General features: G+C 49.5%; 2 protein-coding genes across 6 annotated transcripts; one reads left to right on the forward strand and one right to left on the reverse strand.

Moving 5' to 3' along the window:
* Positions 1 to 103: 103 nt before the first annotated feature.
* Positions 104 to 16,406, reverse strand: Tead2 (TEA domain transcription factor 2). The gene is made up of 13 exons (XM_020159952.2): positions 16,347 to 16,406; positions 14,034 to 14,271; positions 13,609 to 13,673; positions 12,978 to 13,040; positions 11,776 to 11,787; positions 11,438 to 11,545; positions 11,279 to 11,337; positions 8,945 to 9,009; positions 7,714 to 7,856; positions 4,947 to 5,120; positions 2,363 to 2,533; positions 1,180 to 1,332; positions 104 to 718 (listed from the first exon to the last, which is right to left on the reverse strand). Exons 2-13 carry the CDS (start codon positions 14,263 to 14,265, stop codon positions 605 to 607), a joined length of 1,359 nt encoding a protein of 452 aa, XP_020015541.1. The 5' UTR covers positions 14,266 to 14,271; positions 16,347 to 16,406; the 3' UTR covers positions 104 to 604.
* Positions 15,354 to 21,973, forward strand: Dkkl1 (dickkopf like acrosomal protein 1). Of its 5 annotated transcripts, none has more exons than XM_074057939.1 (5): positions 15,354 to 15,867; positions 18,156 to 18,329; positions 18,719 to 18,859; positions 18,994 to 19,083; positions 21,588 to 21,973. In XM_074057939.1, the coding sequence occupies exons 1-5, from the start codon at positions 15,790 to 15,792 to the stop codon at positions 21,885 to 21,887; spliced, it is 783 nt and encodes a 260-aa protein (XP_073914040.1). In that variant the 5' UTR covers positions 15,354 to 15,789; the 3' UTR covers positions 21,888 to 21,973. The 5 variants fall into 5 exon arrangements, with proteins under 5 accessions (XP_073914040.1, XP_073914041.1, XP_073914043.1 ...); XM_074057940.1 differs by having other exon boundaries at positions 15,615 to 15,867; positions 18,734 to 18,859; XM_074057942.1 differs by having other exon boundaries at positions 15,615 to 15,802.
* The last annotated feature ends 3,889 nt before the right edge of the window (positions 21,974 to 25,862 follow it).

Raw genomic sequence — 25,862 nt, forward strand, 5'->3', positions numbered from 1 at the left:
TAGTCTGCCTAGTCCAAGGCTGACTTAGAAGGGGGGTTGAGATTAGAAAGCTTCGACCCACTGCTTGCTCAGCTGAGATAAAGTCACAAACTCAACACCCATGTATAAATATCTTGTTATATTAAAAAAAATATTTCCTGCACAGAAAGGGTTATCTTCAATTTGTGACATCACAGATCACCAAGAGGGGGTGGTAGGGTGAGGCACATATGGGGGAAGGGGTAGCTGGAAAACAGAAAGGGGGACAAGCCAATGTGTAAACTAGGGCCCCAAAACTTCAGAAGAATGGAGAAGGGCCCTGTCTGAGGCTGAGAAGCCAGTGTTGTCTCACTCCTGTCCCCAATCCCTGATACACCAGAGTGATCTGTCCTTACAGACACCCCCTGTGAGATCTCAATATTGGGGTTTATCCTTCCAACCCATTCAGCTCACCAACCATGTTTTGGGGTCTATTCTGAGAGGGGACAGCCCCAGTTGCTCAGGCCTCTGAGGTAAGCCCTTTTTCATCGCAGCCCCATCCCCAGATAAGAAGGATGGGGAGAGCCGAAGGGTCCTTCCTGGGGGAGGAAGGTGTTCTGGGAATAGCCAGTTGTGGGGTCCCCATTCAATCCCTAACCAGGCGGTAAATGTGGTGCTGTGCCCCTCGCTCACTGGTTGAGACCTCAAAGACATAGGCAGTGCAGAGCAGCAGTTCCTGGGTGTCTCTGTTTGTTACTACCTGTCAGGAGGAGAGGCACATGCTCAGAAGGGATGGCAAAGACCACTGTGCCCTCCCTAGGCTAGGGGACCTCAAGTAGGCCTCTTTTCACCTCCCAGAAAAGAAGGCTCCCACCAAGCCCAACATGTCAGGGTTCCCCCAATCTGAGGGTCAGCAGGGAGGGGCCTTCACATCAGATGCGGTATCATGGCTCAGAATAATAAAAGGGACCCCACCCGTCACAGGCAGAGGAAAGTATCCTCACTTCAGTGCACCAGCCAATGGGTCTCTACCCAGCACATCCCTCAAAGTTAAAGGGGTTCCCATGAGCTGGTGATCCTTGAGATAGGTTACGCTGAGATAGCCTACGTAAGAGTGTCCCCTGGTTGAAGGCGCCCCCTGCTGAAAGGGTGCCAAGAACAGTTCCCTCTCTAAGTCAGGCTCTACCACCCATTCCTGTCTGGCCCCAGCCCAGGCATCACCTGGAGGATGGTGAAGTTCTCCAGGACACTGTTCATCATGTACCTCTCAGGCAGCTGTCGCAGCTTATGCAAAAAATTCACCAGGTACTCACACATAGGTGAGCGCAGCAGGCGGTACACGAACCGCCCATCCTCCAGCTGGGCCCGCTCCGTCTAAAGTAGGAAGGGGATTAGGGAGTGCAGAATACAGTTACTGAGATCATGAAGCACCCCCGCCAAGCATCTCAGATGCCACACTCACTTCAATGTCCTTCCTGCACTCCAAGGACAGCAACCTACAAAGAGATGTTTTGGCCTGGCATGGTGATACATGTCTATAATTCCAGCTACTAGGGAAGGTATAGGTAAGAGAATCTCAAATTCAAGGCCAGCCTGGGCCAAAAGGAAGAACCCATCTCAACCAACAAGCTGGGTATGGTGGTACACATCTGTGAGCTCAGCTACTAGAGGCACAGGTAGGATTGTGGTCCAGACCAGCCCTGGCATAAATGCAAGACCCTATCTGAAAAATAACTAAAGGGCTGGAAGTGTGGCTCAAGTGATAGAGACCTCGCTTAGCATGTGATCATAAAACAAACAAACAAAAAAAAAGATTCCTAAAGACCCCTCCATGGCATCTCCAAACTGTATTTTAAACCCCCAAGTTCCCAGTAACTCCTAAATATGACTTTGTGGGGCAGGGGAGGGAGAGAGGACTGAGGTTTGAACTCAGAGCTTCCTGTTTACAAAGCCACACCTCCAGTCCATTTCGCTGTGGTTATTTTGGAGATGAGGTCGTCTCATGAACTATTTGCCCAGGCTGGGCTTGAATCTCAATCCTCTCAATGTCAGCTTCCCAAGTAGCCGGGATTACAGGTGTGAGCCACCAGCACCCGGCTCTAATCCTTCCTGACTTATGATCATTCTTGCCTGCAAACTCCTCCATCTCCAGAAGAGCCTTTTGCATTTAGTGAGTAAACCCCTGCTCCTTTCAACCCACAAAATGATCCCCATCTGTAACTTCTGAACTCCATATTGGCCCAAGGCTCACGCATGAAACCCCCAGAGAGTCTGTACTCCCCCTCTTCCACCTCAAACTACGTCCCTTAAATGCCAGCATCAGCATGGTTCCTGCTCCATGTGGCACCCCCAGAGGGCAGCACTTTGGCACTCACCAGCCCCAAGCCCAACCCTCCAGCCTCACCTCCACCTTCTCCACCACCTGCTTGCCAAAGGAGCAGACCTTGGAGGAGCAGGTGAGGGTCATGTGCTCCAGGCTCTCGTACTGGCTGCTTACTCCATAGAAGCCACCACTTCCGCTGCTGCCACCGCTGGCCCCAGCCTCCTCACCACTTGGGCCCCAGTTCAGGTCCGCCTGAGAGATGAGTAGGCACAGGTGAGTTGGAGGAGACCCTATAAATACTGCCCCAGAGCCCACCCCTCTTTCTCAGCTTCCACAGTAACCACCTCTTGCTGGGCAGGTGTGATGGTACATATCTGTAATCCCAGCACTCAGGAGGGGGGAAGCAAAAATCATGACTTTGAAGCCATCCTATACTACATAGCAAGACTGTCTCAAGAAAAAAGAGGTGGGGCTAGGGACATGGTTGAAGTGATAGAGTGCTTGCCTAGCAAGTGTAAGGCCCTAGGTTCAATCCCCAGTAACTGAGAAAAAAAAAAAAAAAACAGCCAAGGCCACCCCCTCCCCCTAATCCCCCAGAAGCTGAGATTCAGATCTGGGAGCTGGTGGGGGCTGTCTTAAGTCCTAAAAGTGCCTAAGACCTCAGCAGCATATGTCCCGAGCCATCTCAGGCCTCCACTTCACACAGAAAGCTTTCATATGTGTGTATGTATGCACATATTTATATCTACATATGTATTTATTTATTTTGCCATACTGGGGCTTGAACTCAGTGCTTAATGTTTGCTAGGCAGGTGCTCTATCACTTGAGCCATGCCTCCAGCCCTTTTTGCTCTCATTAATTTTGAGATAAGGTCTCATTTTTTGCCCCATGGCCTAGGACCATTACCCTCCTATCTTATGCTTCCTGTCATAGCTAAGATGACAGGTGCTTACCACAAGGCCCAGCTTTTTCTGTTGAGATGAGGTCTCTCAAAGATTTTTGCCTGGGCTAATCTGGAACCTTGATCCTCCTGATCTCAGCTTTCCACACAGCTGGGATGACAGGTACTTGCCACCACACCCAGCTATAGGTTGAGATGAGGGTCTTGTAAACTCCCTGCCTGGGCTAGCCTCTCCCAGAATACTGGGGTTTGAACTCAGGGCCTTGAGCAGCTGGGCAGGCACTCTAGTACTTAAGCCAGGCTGGTGTTGAGCTGAGATCTTCTGGATCTCAGATCTCCAGCTCTTGAGTAGCTAGGATTACAAGTATGAGCCACCATGCCCAGCATTTTCTTTAATTATTTTTGTGGTGCTTTAACACCACACAGGAGTTAAGCCTAAACATTCATTCAGCATTTATTGAGCCCGAATGGTGTTATATAGGAAACCAAACTAAATGGACCTAAGAAAAATCCAAGATGGGACTAGGGGGTGCGTGGCTCAAGTAGTAGAGCACCTGCCTGGCAAGTGCAAGGGCCTGAGTTCAAACCCCAGTAATGCTAAAAAATATTTCAAAAACATAAGTTAAATTTCCTATATATCCATTATACAGCTTACCTAATCCAGAGATGCACTGAGTCACTTCAGGTTATTTTCAGTTGTGTTTAAATTGTTGTATGACCTGTAATTTCTCTTAATTTTGTGAAAATCTGCCTTCCCAAAAGCAAATGATAGCTGGGTGCCGGTGGCTCACACCTGTAATCCTAACTACTTGGGAGGCTGAGATTGGGAGTATTACAGTTGAGGTCAGCCTCACCAAATACTTCTTGAGACCCCATCTTCAAAACAACCAGAGCAAAATGGACTGGAGGTGTGGCTTAAGCTGTACAGCGCCTGCTTTGCAAACGCGAAGCCCTGAGTTCAAACCCAAGCCCCCCCCCCCACATACACACACAAAAGCTCAAATGATGTTCAAAACGCAAGGTAAAAATGAATGTGCTTAACTGTACTGATAAAGTGCAATTTTTAGATTTGTTGAAAGGCAGCACGTCTTTAGAGGAAGTTGGGCGGGGTTATGGGAAAAATAAACCGAGCATGCGCAGTACTGGGCTGCCCGCTGTGCATCTGGAGCATGCGCTGTTTTTCCTCCACGGTGGTCTCCTCCAAGCCATAGGCCCGCCGATACCAAGGGTCTATTGGACCAAGCCCCATCTGTCCTAGCACCTGATACTGGGCTGTATATAGCAAATGCTCAATAAATTAATATTAACTAGAGGACTTTACAAAGCCACTCCCCAACTCCTTCGATTGCTTCCTAAGGGCCATTCTCTAGGCACAGGGTCTGGAAGCAACTGGCAATCCTCAATCCTCTCTTTAGAGACCAGAACCTTCCATGCCTCCATTGGCTAAGGGATTGAAGTTGTTCCTTAGCAACAAGGCTTGGTGTAATCAGGTGGGACCTTGGGGACACCTGAAGTGAGGCAAGCCAATCCCACAACCATATTAGTTACGTGACTGGGTGTGGCAAGGTCTAGTGTGATCTAAGGAGGTCCAAGTGCCTCCATCCCACTCTGGAGGACTCCCTGGTGTCCCTTCTTGCAAAGGAGTTAATGCTCCCAGAGTCTGTCCCCTAAGGCCTGGGCCCACCTGGTGGCTTGCTTACAGTCAGAGGCCTAGCTAGGACACGTGACTTACGGGCACTTTCAGTTTTGCTGCCAGAACTTACCCAGAACTTGACCAGGAAAAAGGCGTGGGGGGGCCCCCGGTCATACAACTCCCGAAGACCGCCCTTTTTCTCAGGGAATTTGTCATAGATCTGCCGGACATCCACGCTCTCCAGGGGCGGCGCTCCAGGGCTGGGACAGTGCTGGCTGATGTGTACAAACAGGTGCCTCTGGTACTGAGGAGGCCAAACATGGGTGAGGAGTGCAGGGCAGGCTGCTTCCCCACCCCAGCCCTCACCACATGAACACACTGCTGGGTATTCCACACGGCTGCCCGTGCTGGGACAGACCACAGGCAGTTCCAATCCCTTTGTGTCTGACTTTCTACCATCTCTTCTCTGTCTGCACTGTTCCAGCCTCAGTCCAGACCTCATTCTCTCCACCTGTGTCCCAGCCTCCAACCTCTCCTCTCCAGTCCTGGCATGGGCTCCAGGACTGATGCTGGTCCTCTCCTGCTCACGGTCCTCCCATGGCTCCCCAGGACAAAGCCCACACCCCCTCAAGCTGGCTCTGTACAGAACTGGTACTCATAATGTTGGATGGATGGATGGATGGATGGAGGCACACATGCATGCACAGGAATCCACCCAGCCCACATCCAAGACTCCCTATCTGTCCCATTTTCATGATTCCTATTATTGCTTTGTCTTAATGGATTTTGCTGGCCTCAAACTCCTGATCCTCCTGCCTCTACCTCCCAAGTAGTTGGATTAAATGTGTGCACCACCGTGCCCAACTTCTTATGACTTTCTTAACTTCTTCCATATCCTGAACATCCTCCCTATCTTCTCCTCCAATACAAATCATCTCTTCATCTTTCTAGGCCCAAGTTCATCCAAGTCTGCCTCTTCCTGGAAGCCTCCCTTGATTACAACTAGACAGGATCTCTCTACCCCCACCCTTTCCATGATTCCCCAGTCATCCTCTAGAAAAAGTCTGGGTCCCTCAACTTGCCAGTGCCAGCTCCTCAAAAACCAGCACTGCCCACCTCTGCAGCCTCACCTGCCCCCACCATATTCTATTCTTTGTTTTCCTGAAAATTCCACACTCTGCCCATCCCTAAGCCTGGAATATGCAATTCTTCAGCTGGAAAACTCCTACATAACCCTCAATGGCCCAACTCAAATATCACCATGTTGAGGAGGCTTTCACTGACTCTCCAGGAGGATGTTTTCTTCTGAAAATCCACAAAAAATGAGCTCAACCTATCCCAGAAAACAAGCATCAGGGGCCCTCTGTGCGCAAGCAAAAGACAAAGTCTCTGACCTCATGGAGTACAGTCTACTGGTAGAGAAAGAAAACAATATAAATTTCAGGAGTGATGTATGCTATGAAAAAGAATAAGTCAGGTATGGTGGCACACACTTGTAATTCCAGCACTTGGGAGGTTAAGGCAGGAAGAGTGCTAGTTCCAGGCTAGCCCGAGCTACATAGTGAGACCCTGTCTCAAAAACAAGAGTTAGAAATTGAGTAAACACCTGAAAGAAAGGAGATGAGTCACAGGATGAACAATCTGAGGCAGGCGCATTCCAGGTAGCAAGAATGTCAGGTGCAGCCAGGCACCAGTGGCTCACGCCTAAAATCCTAGCTACTCAGGAGGCAGAGATCAGGAGGATCAAGGTTCAAAGCCTTTGCTGGGGCAAATAGTTCCACAAGACCCTATCTTGAAAAAACCCATCACAAAAAAAGGGCTGGTGGAATGGCTCAAGGTGAAGGTCCCGAGTTCCAGCCCCAGTACTGAAAAAAAAAAAGGCAGGTGGAAAGGCCCTGAGGCAGGAGAGAGCCTGGAATGTCTAAGAAAGATCAGGGAAGTCAATGTGCCTAGAGCAGAATGAGTCAGGGTGCAAGGGCACGAGGTAAAGGCAGAGCAGAAATGAGAATCAGATTGCTCAGATCTCTGTGGGCAACAACTTTCATTTTTGCTTCAAGTGGGATGGGAAGGTTTAAGCCTAATCCAACATGAGTTGTACCAGGATCACCATTTATAGTGATCAGTAACTTGACTGGTGTTCGTGTGGCATAGCAGACTATGTATTCAAAAACCAGTTCCTTTATACAGCATGAAACTACATTTCCCAGGACCCTTTGCAGTTTCATGTGCCCACATGACTACATTCTAGCCAATGGGATGCAAGCAGACCTGAAAGTTGCCACATCCAAGGGAGATCATAAAACCTGCACAATTTTGCCTCTCTCCCCTTCCTGCATCTGCTGGCCAGATGCAGAGAATTCAGCAGCAAAGAAGCCCTAGAAAATGGCAGCGCCACAAAATGGAAGGAACCAAGATCTGGGAATTGCTGTTACATGAGTAATATCTATGTTGTTCAGTCCCTGAGAGCTGGTAGTTGTTTTTTTCTAAAAGTTAGCACACCCAACTGATACAGTGTCTGTGTCCATCCTAGCTCAAGCCCAGAAATAAGATCTCCTTTTCCCTGTTCCTAGTGTGTATCGCAAAGTGTATTGAAAACTCAAAGATGTTTGATGAAAATAAACAAATGTATCCTGGGAAGTTTCTCTGTCCTTCCCAACTCATGACCTTCCAGTTCTTATATGCTAGTGGTTTTCAAAGCTTCAGAGCTTGTTAGAAATGCAATTTCTCAAGTTCCCATTGGGAGTACATTAAAAATTCTGCATAAGGGGCCCAGCAGGCTCTGTGTGAAGAAGCATTCCAGGTAATTCCAATACTTGTGGATCACTGTTCTATGCCTTCCCTCCCTTCTCTGTCTATATTCCAAAATCACCCAATGACTACTCCAAACTTTCACTCACAGAGTCAACTGCATCCGGTGGTTCCACAAACGCTGAGAATTCCACCAGCTGCAAACGGGCAGTGCCCAGGGCCCGAGTCTGCCAAGCTGGGGGTGATGGGGCAGGCGGGGGCAGGGGTGAGAGGGCTTGGGGGGGCTCGTACCCTAGAGAGAGAAGAAAGAACAATAAAAGATGCTAGGATTTATTGACTAAATCAGGCACTGTTCTCTCTTGCCTACCTCCACTTAGAAGCTGAAAAAGCTAAATACTCACTTTCCCAGCCTCCCTTGCAGCTAGAGGTGGCCATGTGACACAGTCCTGGCCAATGAGACGTTAGGGGGAATCTGCTGGGGGGCTTCTGGAAAGGAGTTTCTTCCTGAATGAAAAAGACAGAACTTTGGGAGGAGAAAGCTTTTGGACCTGGCCAAGTCCTGCCTGGGATGTGATGCCTGGAGTCACAGCAGCCGTCTTGGCACAATAAGACAGAAGCCAAGGGAACAATAGATGTCAGTGTTGATATTCCTGGGCTGGTGAGCCAGCACAAGAGCAGCCTACCTCTACATTTTGTGTGATATAGACTCATTAATGCCTTTCATATTTAAGGTACTATGAATTTGGGTATTCTGTTCCTAGCAGCCAAAGATACTCCTACTTGAAGGATCTGTGGAACCTGAAGGAGCTAGGGACTTTCTCTCTCACCAATCAACGTGAGTGCTCAGGGTCACATCAGCATGGACGTCTGGAAGCCATCTTGGCTGCCAGGTCAGCAGTCTGCCTGGGAATGAAGTCACCCAGAAGAAAAGCAGAAGGAAGCAAGCCCTGGTGCTACCATCTGATCCCCTGGATCCAGCCATGCCTGAAGTCATATATTCTGAACTATCACTTACTTGAACCAGTAAGTTCTTCTTGGGCCTCAGTATACCACTTCAGCCTCGCCCCTAGCCCTGTCTCTTTGTTTTAGCTAGCTGGCTTTGGGTTTCCATCACTTGCAGCTGAAAAAATCCTCATTAATTCACTTCCCCAATGTCTCACAAGCTAGCAAGTGGCAGAACACTAGCCCAGGGTATCTGGCTGCAAAAAAACCATGCTCTAAATCACAACCAATTTTGTGACACCACTTTTCCATACACACACCCCACCCCTGGACACACCCTGTCTCTGTAAGAACGTGTTCCCAGATTAATGGAAGGTAGAACAAAAGGCTATTGGGGTGCGGTGGGTGGGGAAAGGAAGAGAGGTAACATGCTCTTACCTGGTAGATCAGTAGATGGGGGAGTCAGTGACAAGGAGAATGGCGTCTGTGAGAATGGCTTTACACTAAGGGAGAAAGGAAGCCAGGGTCAGGGAGCCGTGTTAATCGTACCAGCTAACATTGACCAAGATCAGCTGGACCTGTGCTAGCACAACACCTGCACCATCCCATTGAAGTCACACAGCTGAGTAAGGGAGCTTACTGCTCTTCTCACTTTACAGATGAAGAAACTGAGACCCAGAGAAGTCAACTGACTGGCCTAAAGTCACACACTGTCATGCAGTGGAATCTGAACTCAAACCCAGGTCAGTACCAATCATGAAACCCACGCTCTAGATGGTGGGTTTTTGGTGCCTCTCACAAAAGGACAGACTGAGAAGAGACAGCAGATCTTGAGAAAAAAATAGAAAAGTAAAAGGAAGGAAGGGAGGAAGGAGGGAAGGAAGGAAGGAAGGAGGGAGGGAGGAAGGAGGGAGGGAAGGAAAGAAGGAAGGAAGGAAGTTTTGGGAGGTAGAAATAAGTCACAGAAGATGGGAACTTGGAGAAAAGTCTGGGGAGGGTGAAGAAAGCGATCAGTCATCAGGCCAAAGGTCAGAGTGAGGAGATGGTGCTGTCAATAGAACTTTCTGTTTGATAACAATGTTCCACATTCAGGCTGTGCCACTGGCCACATGGAACAGTAATGTGGCTAGAAGGCCTGAGGAACTGAATTTTTAATTTTGTTTAATTTTAATTTTGGGGGGCAGTAGTAGGATTTGAACTCAGGGTCTCGTGTTTGCTAAGTGAAATAACATAGAGCTCATACACTGTGCTTTCATTCTCAGAATCTATTCTTTTCTTAATAATTCTTATTTGTTTACATGTTTACAATTGTCTCCTGTCCCCAGGTATATACAGCTCCGTGGATTCTGTCAGCCTTGTTCCCTGATTACAGTACCCAACACTTCAAAGGTGTTCAGTAAAAATATCACTGACCAGTGACTTAAACTAGCCTTCTCTCATTTCCTCCAATGCACCAAACTTTCCTGCCTCAGAGTCATAAAGTGCTGTGTTTCTGCCTAAAATATTCCTACCACCATCCTTCACCAGGCTAAGTTTTACTCAGCCATCAAGATTCTCTCCTTCAAAGAAACCTCCAGAACATTTTTGCCCATCTAAAACATGTTGTGGTTCACAACACTTCAATTTTATGTTCACAAAGGTGGTGGTCTAACCTACATTCACCTCTCCCATTGCACCATGGGCGCCAGCAAAGTTGGGAGCCCAGCGGTCAGTGTACAACCTACCCAACTGCCCTCCTGAAAGCTCAGCCTGCAGCTACTGCAGCCACTAGGGACTTGTTCTGACCTTTCCCTGGGTCCCCAATGACTCCTTTCTCTCCCAGTCTGGATTCCACAGCCTATCACCTCACCTTTTCTCTGGCAATAACCTTGGCACTCCTACCTCACCACCCTGCAGTCACTCTGCCTATGTCCACTGGCTCCCATCTGGACTGAAAACTCTTACTTCCCATGAGCCTCTAGGACCCATTTCTATGCATTTAGACTAGAAATACATCCTGGATTTGTTTGGGCAATAATGGGGTTTGAACTGAAGGCCTCGTGGTTGCTAGGCAAGCACTGTGCTACTTGAGCCATACCTCCAGCCCTAGAAACACATCCTGTCACCCTCAAGGCTCTCTCAAAACTGAGAATACTCCCATGTACCTCTGAGAGAAAATAATAACTCCTGCTCAACTCTCAAACCCAAGAAACACCTCAGTGGGATGAAAATGAGCCTTTCTCTGAGCCTCTGGGATTCCCCCTCGTTCCTCCCATGAGACTCTGAACCTACAGCTACCTTCCCATGAGCCCCTGGGACTCCCCTTTGCTCCTCCCATGAGCTTCTGAGGTGCTCCTTCTACTCACCAAGTTCCATGTTGACCTCATTTTATCCCCAAACCCACTCCTTCCCCTGGCTGCACAGCTCCAGAGGACCCCACCAACTCAAGTCACCAGCAAGACCCCAAGCACTTGCCTGCTCCTTCCTTCCCTGTCCCTGTCCCTTCCTCACTACCCCAACTCAGATCTAGTCCTGAGCACTGCCATGTGCCAGGTCCTTTCCTAATCATGGTACACATGTTAAACTCAATTACTCCAAAAACATCATGAGAAAGGCACTCGTATTACCCCCATTTCAAAGATGAGCACTGATGTCACCTTTCCAAACAGTGCTAGGATTCAAGACCAGATAGCCTGACTCCAGAAACTGGGACCAAAAGCAGACTGCAAGATGGCAGATGGGGTAGAAAACATGGGGAGATGGACAGGGGAAGTCGGGACACAAATTACTCACTCTGGAACATTCCAGGGTGGCCCAGAGCCCCCTGACCAAAACTGGAAAAGCTCAGTGGCCTACAGAGGAGACAAAGAAGAGGGATCAGTTGGTCTGCCCATTGTCCATTTCAGCTCATTCCTCCAGCCCCAACCCCCCACAGTCCCCAACCCAGGCCACCTGAGGGCCAGAAGGACCCAGTTTGGCCTGCAGGGAAGGTGCCGAGATGAGCTGTGCAGAGGACATGGTTGCCATCGTCTGGAAAGTCTTATCCTTGGAAACCTGGTCCTGGGGGAAAGGTTGGGGTCCGTGTTAATGGGGAGTCCCAGTCAACATAGCAAGGGTGGGACAATGGGGGGGCAGGGCAAGGATGGGGAAATGTAGACTTGGGGAGTCAAGGGAAAGGGTCAAGAAGGATCAAAGTCCCTCTTCCTAGAGCACTCTGTCTGCCCCTGCTGGTCTTAGGGCTGGGACAATTGTGGGGCAGAATGGGTGGGAGGATGGGCAGGGGGACTTACCACATTCAGGGCCTGGCCGAGAGGGTGGGGGAAGGTACCAAAGGAGGAAAGAAAACATGACTCAGGGGGTGAGCCCTGGATTCCCTCCTCCCTACCCTACCAGCCCACATACCCCACCACCCTGAGCTAAGCAAGGGGGCTAATGGGGAGCCAAGGATGAACGTGTATGGTGCAGGAAGCAGCGGTGGCCAGCCATAGAGGGGTAAAGGGGTTTCTAACCCAAAATAAAAGGCAGTAATGAGGTTTGCAGGTCAAGAAAGAGCCGGAAGTAGAGGTTTCCGGATGCCCAGGCGACAGGAAATGAGAGTTTCAGGCCCTGGGGGAATTGGAGGTGAATGTTTCCTAATCTAGACAGAACAGAGAGGGAACAAGGGTTCAGAAAAGACGGGAAGTGAAGATTTGTAGACCAGGAGAGAAAGGAAGGAAAGACTTCCGGGCACAAAAAAAAGATTAAAAAATAAATTGCAGGAAGTGAGTGGTCCCAAGTGCAAAAGAAGAGGCAGAAAAGATTTCACACCCAGAGGAGAAGAAAATAAGGGTCTCAGGCCAGAGCGGAGTAGGAAATTCAGACGATGAAGAAAGTGGATGTGATAATTTCCAACAGGATATGAAGCTTTCAGGGCACAAAAAGAGTAGGCAGGCCCACGGCAGGCAGCGAAGCATGAAGATAACCCAGGAGCTGAAAAGGGAGTCCTCACAGAAGAAGGAAAAAGAAATGGTCCAGAGGCCATCGGCAAGGGGCAGGAAGAAGGGATGGGAGGGGGATGACTACAGCAGTCAAAGAAGGAGCCTGACACCCCATCCTTACCTGTCCTCAGCCAGGCCTCCATCCCTTCTTCAGGCCTCTGCCTTCCAGGGCCTCAGCCCTGCCCCACTGCCTGGTACTCTGTCCCCCTCCCTTATTTAGTCTGTCCCGCCTCCCCCAGGGGTGTGTGTGTGTGTGTGTGTGTGTGTGTGTGTGTGTGTGTGTGTGTGTGTGTGTGTCCTCTATCTCTGATTCTCTTGTCTTCCTCTCTGTCTGGATTTCTCTCTCTCTCTTTTTTTTTTCTCTCTCTCCGCCCCCCTCCAAGTCTCTAACTCTGTCTCTCTCTTCCTTTCTCTAGGTCTTTGTCGCCCCTCTATCTCTGAGTCTCTACGTCTCTCTCTCTCTGTTTCTCTGGGTCTCTGTCCTTCTCTCTCTAGGTGTCTGCCTTGGTCCTTACCTTCAGCTTGGACTGGATTTCCCTTGATTTCCTTCGAGCCAAAACCTGGATGTGACTAGAAACCTGGAGGGATGGATGGAGCAGATTGAGGCCACACCTGTCCCTGTGTCCACCACCTCTTACCTTCCTCCAAGTGCCCCACCAGCCACCAGAACACAAAATATCACAAATGCACAGAATGCACAGGCTGCCTCTGCAGCAGGCAGGCACAGTTGTGCCCACAAAAGCTGTTCTCCCCAGGAACTCATACCTGATATTTGCAGACCCAGGCCTCCTGCTAATCCCCGCCCTTTTTTTTTTTCCTTAGACAGGGCTTCAATATGTAGCCCAAGCTGGTGGCCTGTAACTTTTGATACTGTTGCCTCAGTCTGTAATGCTGGGATTACAGGCGTGCACTGCCACACCTGGCTCTTCATGCTTCTCTCTTTGGTTCTTTTGGTCCAACTCTTTGTTCCTAACACAAACTGCTAGGGAAACTATCCCCAAACAGGCAATTAGATCAGGCTACCAATATACCAAGAAGAGGAGCAAAAACACATGAACCAAATAGTCCTTGAACTTGAAGTAGCCCACATGAGAATGGCCCTAAAGAGATGAATCCACCCAGAAGCCTGTAAGTCAATCCTGAGACCTGTTTTCGAGTCCGGGTCTTCCCTGTTCTCAGCTTGATGTATCGGGCAATCAGTTCATTCCGACCTGGAGAGTCAAAATGGAAGAGGGTTAGACTGTCAACAGAACTTCCCCGCAGACAGACACCAAGGAACAAGGAGACACCAAGGAAGAAGGAAACACCAACAGACCCAAAGGGCTACAGCAAGCTGGCTTGCCTGTCCCCTCAGCCAGACTACCTAGGAGCAAACCCCAGCTCTGCCACAAACAAGCACTAGCATTTAACTTTTCTGTGACTCAGTTTCCTCACATATGCAAATGGTGATGTTAGGTCCTATCCCAGAGGTCTTAAAGAAGGAGGACACAATGCATCTTTACACAGCACTTAGAACTCCACACTGGTTTTTATTACTCAGTGGGGTCAGGGTGAAAGAGGGGCCAACTCACCATACATCTTGCCCTCGTCAGACAGGATGATCTTCCGACGACCACAGGGAGGGTAGATGGCCAGGGCCTCCTGGAAGCTCTGCTCAATATCTGGGCTCCAGACACCCTCAGCATCTGGGCCCCCGTCTCCCCCAGCCCCCTCGCTGCCACCAGTGCCCTCCTCACTGCCTTCCTCACTGCCCGTCCAGCCGCTGCCATCATCCAGGGGGGCCCCAGCTCGGGGTTCCCCCATCTGGGCCTGGAAGGACACAGAGCTCAGAAAGATCCTCCCATCTACCTGAGGGACTTAAAGCTACAAAGACAGTGGTGGATCCCAGGTCTGCAGGAAGAGGCTGGGGCCTGGACCCCTAGGTCTGAGGGAAGAGGGCTGGGGCCAGGACTCCTGGACCCGAGGGAGGAGGACAGGGGCCTGGACTCTTGGGTCTGAAGGAGAAGGTCTGGGGTTTGAACTCCTGGGTCTGAGGGAGGAGGGCTGGGGCCAGGACCCCTGGGTCTGAGGAAGGAGGCTGGGGTCTGGACCCCTAGGTCTGAGTGAGGAGGCTGAGGCTTGGACCCCTGGGTCTGAGGGAGGAGGAGTGGGGCCAGGACTCCTGGACCAGAGGGAGAAGGACAGGGGCCTGGATCCCTGGGTCTGAGGAAGAAGGTCTGGGGTCTGAACTCCTGGGTCAGATGGAGGAGGGCTGGGCCTGGACCCCTGGGTCTGAGGGAGGAAGGCTGGGGTCTGAACCACTGGGTCTGAGGGAGGAAGGCTGTAGATTGATCCACTGGGTTTGAGAGAAGAGGACTGGGGCATGGACCCCTAGGTCCTAGAAGAAAAAGTGACTGGGTTTCTGGGGTAGTTTAGGGAGCTCTTCTCCCCCTAGTTTCCAGAAGAGCACACAAGAGCAATGAGTAGGCCTGTGGGCTGTAACTCTGGGTATGGATTACTAGATTTAAAAAAGACCAGTCGGGTTAGTTGTGGGAGAGTGTGGGTGAAACCTTCCAGTCCCACCCCAAGAACAGGTGCTGGGATGGGAGCGGCAGCTGCTAGAAAAGGAGGGGCAGAAGCCCAAGACAAGCTGAGGGAGACCCAGAGAGAGGCGGACAGAGAGCCAGAAAGAGATCAGAGATCCAGAGACAGGGAGACAGAGACCCAGAGAGAGATCAGAGGCCAGAGGGAGGGGGACAGTGACCCATAGGCAGGGGCGCTGAAGCCCAGAAGAGAGATAGACATCCAGAGAGAGGGGGAGGAGGTCGCAGAGAGGGAGAGAGACCCCCCCCATGAGACCCCCAATGAAACAGGAACAGACTCAAGGTTAAAATTGATGCCGAGACCAGGAAAGAGTCACAGAACCACAGGCTGGAGGGCAAGGACACCCACAGAACCACAGGCGGGGGGACATACGCGCCCTGCCATCTGGAGGGCCAGAACAAAGGGCCCAAGAGTCCCCTCCCCCAGCTTCCCACAACCCCCATCAGGGGAGGGGCTGACCGGCAAGGGAGCCTCCCCTCGGGCCCTCGGCCCCGCCCCTTCCCCTCCCCCGGCGCGGTGGGCTCAGATCCAACCCAAGTTCCCACTGACTTTCCGGAGGCCGGGAACAGGGAAAACTTTTTCCAGTACAGTCCGATCCCGCCTCCCTGGAGGCTCCAGGTCTTTCACAGTTTTCCCAGGACTCCAGAGTCCAGAGTCCCACCCCCCAACACACACCTCCCTCGGAACCTCGACCCGGGGCGGAGGCAGACAAAGACCCCAGGCAGAGCCCAGTGGCGCTGCGGCATGCAGGACCCGGGTAGGCCAAAATCTGAACCCAGCCCTCCCCCCCCATGTGGCCAGACAAAGGGACGGAGGAGCCGGGTAAGAAGGATAACCCCTGATTTCCCGCCCCAGGCCCCAAACCTCTAAAGAGCCAAGAATGAAGATCCAGGACACACCACAGCCCTCCCTCTAGCCACCTGGGGTGGGGGGGGTGCTTTCTTCTCCATAAGGGGGCCAGAGCACGCACGCACAACAGTTGGATCAGGAACACACACCGGGTCTTTCTCACGACAGAGGGACACCGCACTCGCACCCCCGTCCGGGTCCAAAGCCCGCACCGCTCCCGCGCGCACACTCCAGACTCAGACCCATCACCACCACCCTAACTCCGGCAAAAGTTCCAACTCCACACTTGGGCTCGGTCACGAGCGCAAACTCGGGTCCCCAGGCAAAAAAGAGGGAAGCGAACGATTCCGACACGGTCCCCCCAACACACGCCTCACCTCATCACGCGTAACTTCCCACCCCAACTCACACACCCCAAAGCAGGATCCCGACTCCCGCCGGCGCCTTCCTACCTCCCGGCCTGGGGCTGGGGAGCCACGGGCGGGCGGGGCGCTGCGAGGGAGAAAGTTGCCGGGAGCTTTGTTTGGGAAAAGTGGGAGGGACCGGAGGGGGGGGCGGGCCCGGGAGGCCGCCAGCGGGAAGGGGATCCGACGGTGACAGTTTGGGGGAGGATTTTTGCTTTGAGAGAGATGAAATCTACTAGGGGCTGGGAGGAAATTGGAATTCCGGTGCTTAGGTCCCTACGAGAGAAGCGGGGCTAGGGGTTCAGACACCCCGATCTGATGGAGGAGGACTGGGGCCTGGACCCCTGGGGCTGATGGGGAAGTACTGGGGCCTGAATCCCTCGCTCTGAGGGAGGAAGGCTGGGGCCTGGACCCCTGGGTCTGAGGGAGAAAGGCTAGGGTCCGGACCCCTGGGTCTGAGGGAGGAGGGTTGGGGCCTGGAGCCTTGGGTCTGAGAGGGGGAGTAGTGGGGCCCTAGAGTCCTGAGTCTGAAGGAGAGAATGGGGCCTGAACTACCCTCCTAGGGTGTTTGTGTGTTGAGGTTCTGGAAGTGATAGAGACACAAAAGAATCTTTACTGATATCTCCAAGCACTTTTTCAAGATTAGGGTATTTGAATGGGTTTTGATCAATTCCTATGACAACTTAGCTTTCTTGTATCCCTACCAGGGTTAAGAATAATGAACAAACTAGGTGTGTAATCCCAACACTTTGGAGGTAGAGACTCTGTCATAAAAAAAAGGGGAGGGGGGCGCTGTGTATTCAAACTCACAAGTCAAGACAGGGCCTGGTACTGTACTCCAGGGACCTGAACGATAAGAAGCCTAGATTTGGGGTTTCTTAAAAGATGGAATATAGGACTGGAGTTAGAGGTTCCAAAGAAAGTAAGGCTTTTTAAGTGGAAACGAAGTGGGAAAAGGAAGAGAGTCGTTGAGAAAGGCCTGGCTAAAGCGGTAAGGAGCCGGCCGAGCAAGTGCGAAGTTCTGAATTCAAACTCCAGTACCGCCAAAAAAAAAACAAAAAAACTGAACTATCAATGAACTAGAAAGTATGCTCAGACACATGCCTTTCCCAAGCATAGGGAAGGAAGCTGGGAATGAAACAGAGATGGGGCGGGGTGCGGGGCCGGGCGCAAGAGCGTGTGGGCGTGGCCTAGTTTCAGGGCGTGGCTCTAATCTAAGGGGCGTGGCCATCTGCAGTTTTGGAGCTAGACTCGGATAGGAGGGCCAGAATCTGAGAACACTGAGGACTGAGGTCTCCAGGCCAACCGAAAGGGGCGTGGTCCTATGATAGGGGCGTGGCCTAGGTTAGGGATGGTTCTATCTTAAGGGGTGTGGCTAACGAAGAATGGAGGCGTGGCATTGTCCGCAGAGACGTGACCAAGGCGTGAGGTCAGCCTGTGGGGGCGTGGTCAGACAATGGGGGCGTGACTAGGTCTCGCGGAGCGCATCCAACGCACCAGGTATTCCGCCTGGGCTCGAGGCCAGAACAGTTTGGATTTTAACAGTCCGTGGACCGCTGAAGTCTGGGAGCCAGGTGACCGCGCTGTGGTCTAGCAAAAGGGCGGGGCTGACAAGAAGGGGCGGGGCTTAGGCAAAGGAGGAATAAGATCCATGTGTGAGGCAGAATCCAAAAAACCCAGGCTGGAAGGAGGACGTATTTAGGCACCATGGACGGGGAGGGAATAGAACAAAAGGGTATGGGGCGGGGGGGGGGGCGGGGGGGGAAATGGACGTGGGGGGGGCAGTTGCCTGGGCAGGGGGCAGAAGAGGAGGTGGCTGTGGCGGGTGGGGGGCTCTGACCCCTTCCCCTGCCATAGCCTCCCTCCCGCCCCGCAATGTGGAGTCCTCTGATCCTGCTGCTGCTGTTCCCCTCCGCCCTGGTGCCCTCCTGTTCTGCGGCCCCTATCCGTGATGCTGAGTTCCAGGAGAGCCCCTCAGGGTTTCTAGGCCTCCAGAGCCTCCTCCAAAGCTTCAGCCGATTTTTCCTGAAAGTAAGTGACCGCAGGGTTTATGGGAATAAGAGATGGGATTTCAAGGAGACTGTAAGAGACAGGTCAGAGCCAGGCAGAGGGACAAACAGAAGAGGAGTCTGAGAGACAAGGCGACATTAAATAGGAAGAGAGGGAAAATAACAAGCTACAAGAGAGGGAGATGGGACTGACGAAATAGAGGGAGGTAGGAGGAGATGGATGAGGTCAGAGAAACGACTGGACATCTGTCCAGAGACGGGAATAGTAAGGCACTGGGCAGAGAATGCAGACAGGACAGGTGGGGACAAGAGGACAGAAAGGGAAGGGGATGGGAGGAATTTGAGACACAGCTGTAGGTCCGTTGAGAGATAGGAGGTTCAGTAGCTCACTGGTCATGACTCTGACACTAGGATGACCTGCTACAGGGTTTGGACAACTTCTTCTCTGCTCCCATGGACTTCTGGGGCCTTCCCAGGAACTTCCACCAAGAGGAGAACCAGGAGCGCCAGCTAGGGAATAAAACCCTCTCCAGCCACCTCCAGATCGACAAGGTGCGTCTGCAAGGAACTCCCTTCTCGCAGTCTCTGGGCACAGCATGATACATCATTATGCAGTATCTCTTGGGGAGGGAGGAGGGCAGAGGAGGAAAGCGGGTTTCCTATCATTCCTCATCTCATCCTCACAGATGACTGACAACAAGACAGGAGAGGTGCTCATCTCTGAGAAGGTAGTGGCCTCCATCGAGCCAGAGGGGAGCCTGGAAGGTGACTGGAAGGTTAGAACCTGCCCTGCCCCCAAGGTGTCCAGATTCCAACCTTTTCCTTTTCTGTAGTTTAGAAGAAAGTCTCTCTCTCTCTCTCTCTCTCTCTCTCTCTCTCTCTCTCTCTCTCCCCCTCTCTCCCTCTCTCCCTCTCCTTGAAAATTCCTCATTCTCTGGTCAGTTTTAGCACTTGTCAAAAGGGACAGACCAACTTAGAAATAAGGTTTATAACCTCAGAATCCATCCCCAACTGTTTCGTAAACCCCAGAGGGTTTTATGAGTTCCAAAGTGTTTGGAAACCAAGAAAGGCTTTTAAATGCAAGGACTTCGTAAAGGTTACCCTCATAAACTTCAAAATGTATTTTTTTATTCAAAGTAAGTGCTCTGAGCCAGGCATGGTGGCATACACCTGTGATCCCAGCACTCAGGAGGCTGAGACAAGAGGATCAAAAAATTCAAGGCCAGCCTGGGCTACTTAGTGAGATCCTGCCTAGAAAAAAAAAAAAAAAAAAAAACCAAAAAAAGAAAGAAAAAAGTAAGTGTTCTGCAAACCTCAGTATTTTTTAATCTATTCAAAGCATTTGGTAAACCTCCAACTTATAAACTTCAAAATGTGATTTTTAATTCCAATGAGCTTCCAGAACCCCAAATGCTTTGTGTGGTCATCAATTATAAACCTCTATCTGTGATTCTAATCCCAAAGTGTTTTTGCAGATATCACAGTATTTTTTTTTTTCTGTTTCTTTTTTTGTGGTACTGGGGCTTGAACTCAAGGCCTACACCTTGAGCCACTCCACCAGTCCTTTTTTGTGTTGGGGTTTTTTGAGATTAGGGTCTCACAAACTATTTCCTGGGGCTGGCTTTCAACCATGATCCTCCTGATCTCTGCCTCCTGAGTAGCTAGGATTACAGGCATGAGCCACCGGCCCCGACAACCCTGTTTTTTTAAATTAATTAATGTACTTATTGGTAGTGCTTGGGTTTAAACTCAGGGCCTCATACTTGCTAGGCAGGTGATCTACCACTTGAACTGCTTTACCAATCCTTTTTTTGTGATGGGGTTTTTTGAGATAGGACCTTTCAAACTATTTGCCTGGAGCTGGCTTTGAACCGCAATCGTCCTGATCTCTAACCCTAAAAGTTTTAAGAATCACAACATACTTGGTTAGACAAGTGGCATTCATGAGTGCACATGTATGAGTGCACATGCATGCACACACTCTTTCTTTTCATTTTAAATCTTTTTTGGCTATAGTGGGGTTTGAACTCAGGGCCTTGCACTTACTAGGCAGGCACTTCAGCACTCAAGCCACACCCTCAGCCCTGGTTTTTTTGAGGTTTTTTTGTTTGTTTTGTTTTTTTCCTTTTAACTAAAAAAAAAAAAAAAAAAATCAGGTCTGAGGGCCTACATCTCTAGTCTTAGTGCTAGCTAGGGATGCTAGCACAGGAGGTTCTAAATTGAAAGCTAGACTGGGCTACATAGCAAGACTGTCTCAAACTAATCCCACCCCCCAAAAAAATCAAACTGCAACAATTAATTACATGTTTCAAAATGACTGCTAGAGGACATTTTGAGTGTTCCCAACACATACATGATAAATGTATAGGGTGAAAAGTATGCCAATTACTGAAAAAAGAAAAAAATTCAACAAAAAAAGAAAAAAATTCAAATTTTCAAAACAGGCGGGCTTTCTGTTGTTCTGTTTTTGTTTGTTCATTGTGGTTTTTGTTTTGTTTTGTTTTTTGGTGGTATTAGGGTTTCAACTCAGGACCTCATGTTTGCTAGGCAGGCAAGCCACTCTGCCAGCCCTTGGGGCTTTTTTTGTTTGGTTTTGAGGCAGGGTCTCACTATGTAGCCCAAGATGATCTGGAACTTATGGTCTTCCTGCCTCCGTCTCCTGAGTGCTGGGATTACAGAAGTGTGCTACCATGTCCAGTCAGAAAAGTTTTTTAATATAGTATAATCAATATGCCTGTATATATTCCCTGTGCCATAGACCAAAGTCTGTCAACTTCAGCACCCTTGGCATTTGCGGCTGGATAGTCATTGGTTGGGGGAGGGGCTGTGCACTGTAAGATGTTTGGCAGCGCCCCTGCCCTCTCACCCACTAGCTGGAAGTAGCACTCTCACCCCACTAGTTGTGACAACCAAGCTTTGCCTGACAACTTCTGGACTAATACTTTGCCAGATTTTTATCTGTTTTTACTTTTTTATTTCTAAACCCTATGACAGTAAGTTGTTAACATCATGACACTTCAGCCCAAATAATTGAATGGAATTTCCAAAGAATGATAGATACATTCATCCTCATGATCTAAATACTTTTTTTTTTTTTTTTTTGTGGTACTGGGGCTTGAACTTAGGACCTTTACCTTGAGCCACTGCACCAGTCCTTTTGTTTTCAGTCTGTTTTTCAGTAGGGCTGGAGCTTTTGTCCCAGACAGCCTTGGGCCACAATCCTCCCACCTTTGCCTCCCAAAGCCAAATGTTGGAGGATTTCCTTGTTCCTCTTCCCCAGGCACCCAAGATAGAGGAGAAGGAAGCCCTGGGACCCATCCGGAAGGCCATAGACAGCTTCCAGCCAGAAACTCATCCCCGGGTAGCTTTCTGGATCATGAAGCTGCCACGTCGGAAGTCCCAGCAGGATGCCCAGGAAGGCAGCCAGTGGCTCAGCGAGAAGCGACACCGCCTGCAAGCCATCCGTGACAGGCTCCGAGAGGACTCCCTCGAAGATGGGATCCAGGATTCCTCTCACTCCAAGTTGCCAGCCCGAAAGACCCACTTCCTGTACATCCTCAGACCCTCTCAGCAGATATAGGGGTAGGGACCAGAAGCCCACGCCTGTGCCACCACACACACACACCCCAGTATTCATATGGAAATAAAGTTTTTCTTACATCTATACACTTTCTTTTTTTTTGTCAGTGTTAGGGTTTGAACTCGGCCTTACGCTTGCTACGCAGGTGCTGTACCACTTGAACCATTCTGTTAGTTCAGCAGCACTCTCTCCTTTTGGGATCTGTCCCCAAGCTCCAGTCAGCTAGGCTACAATAAGTCCTCCCAGCCTGATGTCTACAGACTCCATTTTCTCATTCAGACAGTGTTTCCTAATGGATCAAACTCCAGCCCCATCCATCCACTCAGTCCCCAGACCTGTCACCTCCAGCTGGGTCTGACCTCCCAGCCCCCAACTCTTTCCTTCCAGTCCTGTGAGTCCACTTAGTCCCCATGTCACTTTCTTCTGAGTGTGGTAACAAGTGACCACTAAAGCCACCTGTAATCCCAGCTACCCTCAAGGCAGAGACAGGAGAATAGGGAGTTTGTTGCCAGCTGAGAGTTAGTTAGACCTTATCTCAAAAGTTTGGAAGTAGAGCTCAAGTGTTAGACTGTTTTTCTGGCAGGTGTGAGGCCCTGGGTCCCATTCCTAGTACCACCAAAATAAACCACAAGTGACCACAAACTCAGTGAACTAATGCACCACAAATGTTTTTCTTCACAGATCTATAGATCATAAATCCAGGATGGATATACTGGCTCACTGCATTTTACAAGGCTGCAAAATGTCAGGCAGCTGGCTTTTTTTTTTTTTAGTGGACCAAGGTTTGAACTCAGAGCTTTGCACTTGCAAAGCAAGTGTTCTACTGCTTGAGCCACACCTCCAGTCCATTTTGCTCTGGTTATTTGGGAGATGGGGTCTCAAGAAGTATTTGCCCAGGCTGGCCTTGAACAGTAATCCTCCTGATCTCAGACTCTCAAGTACTCAAGATTACAGGTGTGAGCCACTGGTGCCTGGCTTTTTTTTTTTCAGTACTGGAGATTGAACTCAGCCTCTCTGTTTACCACTTGAGACACACCCCTCCCCAGGTCTTTTGTTTTTGACAGGGTCTCAAGCTTTTACTCAGATTGGCCTCAGGCCTCCATTCTCTTTTCTCTCCATCTCCTGAGTAGCAGGGATTACAGATGTACACACCACGCCTACTGAGCTCTTTTTGGGAAGGGGGTAAGCTCTTGGAAGAAGCTGGTTTCGGTTTGAGTTTTTGACAGAATCCAGATTCTTGGGTTTGTGGAACTGTAGTCTCTGAGTCATCGCTGCCAGCTGGATGTTCCCACACCTTCACTCCAGTCTGGAACTCATGTCAGAGTAAGCAATCCAGTCTCACACTTGCCATCTCCCTTGTTTCCTCTTTGACCCCATCTTTCTTATGCCTTCCTCTTCCTGTTCTCATGGGAGACAGTTCTGTGCTTTTAAGGGATTGGATTTGATCCTCCTGAATGGCAGGCATATTGGCAGGTTCCAGGACATAGAGGGTGGCTGTCCTTGTAGGGTCGTTATCCTCCTACTTCAGGTCCTCACTGAATCACCTCCTTCCTCAACCACAGGTCTTTGCTCTCTCATCTTCCTATTCTCTGTCAATTCACTCCCTCTCAGACTTGCTCTATTTTTTATTTGACCCTCTGTCAAACCCTCCATGCCTTCTCTAGTTTGGGTGTGATTTGCTCCCTAAGGGTTCACATGTTGAAAGCTTGGTCCCCAATGTGGCTGTATTAAGAGGTGGTGGGACCTTTAAGAGATGGGAGCCAGCAGAAGATGACTGGGTCACTGCAAAAGAGACTAACAGGTTCTCCTGTACCATGTCCTGCAAGAGTGAGTTGGTATAAAACAGTGAGCCTGGGTGGGAGTGGGGGCACATGTCTGTAATCCCAGCTCTTGGGAGATTGAGGCAGGAGGATCATGAGTTTGATGCTAGCCTGGGCTACATAGCAAGACCTTAACTCAAAAAAGCAAAACAAAAAAAGTAAGACTGGCCCCTCTTTATCCCTTGGCTTCCTGTCTTGTGATGTCTTCCTCTCAAGGGCATTCCCACCCTAAGATGAACCCCCACCATAACTAGAACCATGCAGTTTGGACTATTGGCCTCCAAAGCAGTGAGCTAAATTGACCTCTTTTCTTTATTAAGTACCCAGATATTTTGTTAGCATAATGGAAAATGTACTAAGATAATACACAACATCTCAGATTCCATCTCTGCCAAGCTCAATGTCTCAGCCAAACCTAGAAACTCTTGAGAGTGGCCTGTCAACTGTGTCCTCCAGAGTATCTCTTGTTCCCTCTGAGACCCCCTCCCTTTCTGGTAAAGAGAATATTCACTTGTGCATGAATATTTAATTCACATCAGTAGTGTTACCTATCTCATGCTGATGGGACTTTTTTTTTCAGTAGTACTTTTTTTTTTGAGCATCGAAGAATGGTACTGGGGATTGAACCCAGGGTCTGCTCTATCACTTGAGCCAGTCCTTTTTTTTTTTTTTTTCCGATGCTGGTGTTTGAACTCAGGGCCTTCACCTTTAGCCACTCCACCAGCCCTTTTTTGGGATGGGTTTTTTTTTTTTTCCAGATAGAGTCTGTGAACTATTTACCTGGGCTGGCTTCAAACCATAATCCTCCTGACCTCTGTCTCCTTAGCGAGGATTATAGGCATAAGCCACTGGCGCCTGATGCCAGTCCTTTTGCTTTTAGTTTGGTTTTCAGATAGGGTCTCATGCTTTTGCCCAGGTAGATCTCTGACTGTGATTTCTGCCTCAACCTCCTTCATAACTGGAATTACAGGCAGGAAGCACTAAGGTAATGAGAGATGAAGGAATGGGAGACTGTCCATCTCTCACTACCTTAGTCCATATGGTATTTGATGAGTGGAAATCCTCAGTTCTGATTAGGTCAATCTAAAAAAAAACAAAGGAGGAGGAGAGGGAGAGGAAGGGAGGGAGGGAAAGAGGAAGGGAGGAAAGGAGAGAGAGAGAGAGACAGAGACAGAGAAGTCTCACAGAATTAGAGAAATAAAGAAATTGAATTTAAGATCTGCTAAGAAGGAAGGAACCAAGAAACACCTCACATTCTCAGAGGAGAGCTGGGAAGTCTGTCAAAATGAAAACAGAGCAGCCTGAACTGGATCAAGACACTCTTTCCGAGTAGGAAATTAGTAGGAATTAGTAGGTATAGGTAAGAACTTTCTCAACGAAACCCCAGCAGCACAGCAACTAAGAGATAGCATAGATAAATGGGACCTCATAAAAACTAAAAAGCTTCTGTTCATCAAAAGAAATGGTCTCTAAACTGAAGAGAACACCCACAGAGTGGAAGAAAATATTTGCCAGCTACACATCAGACAAAGGACTGATAACTAGAATATATAGGGAACTTAAAAAACTAAATTCTCCCAAAACTAATGAACCAATAAAGAAATGGGCAAGTGAACTAAACAGAACTTTCTCAAAAGAAGAAATTCAAATGGCCAAAAAGCACATGAAAAAATGCTCACCATCTCTAGCAATAAAGGAAATGCAAATTAAAACCACGCTAAGATTCCACCTCACCCCTGTTAGAATAGCCATCATCAGCAACACCACCAACAACAGGTGTTGGTGAGGATGCGGGGAAAAAGGAACCCTCTTACACTGTTGGTGGGAATGTAAACTAGTACAACCACTCTGGAAAAAAATTTGGAGGCTACTTAAAAAGCTAGACATTGATCTACCATTTGATCCAGCAATACCACTCTTGGGGATATATCCAAAAGACTGTGACACAGGTTACTCCAGAGGCACCTGCACACCCATGTTTATTGCAGCACTATTCACAATAGCCAAGTTATGGAAACAGCCGAGATGCCCCAGCACTGACGAATGGATTAAGAAAATGTGGTATCTATACACAATGGAATTTTATGCAGCCATGAAGAAGAACGAAATGTTATCATTCGCTGGTAAATGGATGGAATTGGAGAACATCATTCTG

This window comes from Castor canadensis, chromosome 16, assembly GCF_047511655.1.
Source record: "Castor canadensis chromosome 16, mCasCan1.hap1v2, whole genome shotgun sequence".
Classification (NCBI taxonomy): Eukaryota; Metazoa; Chordata; class Mammalia; order Rodentia; family Castoridae; genus Castor; species Castor canadensis.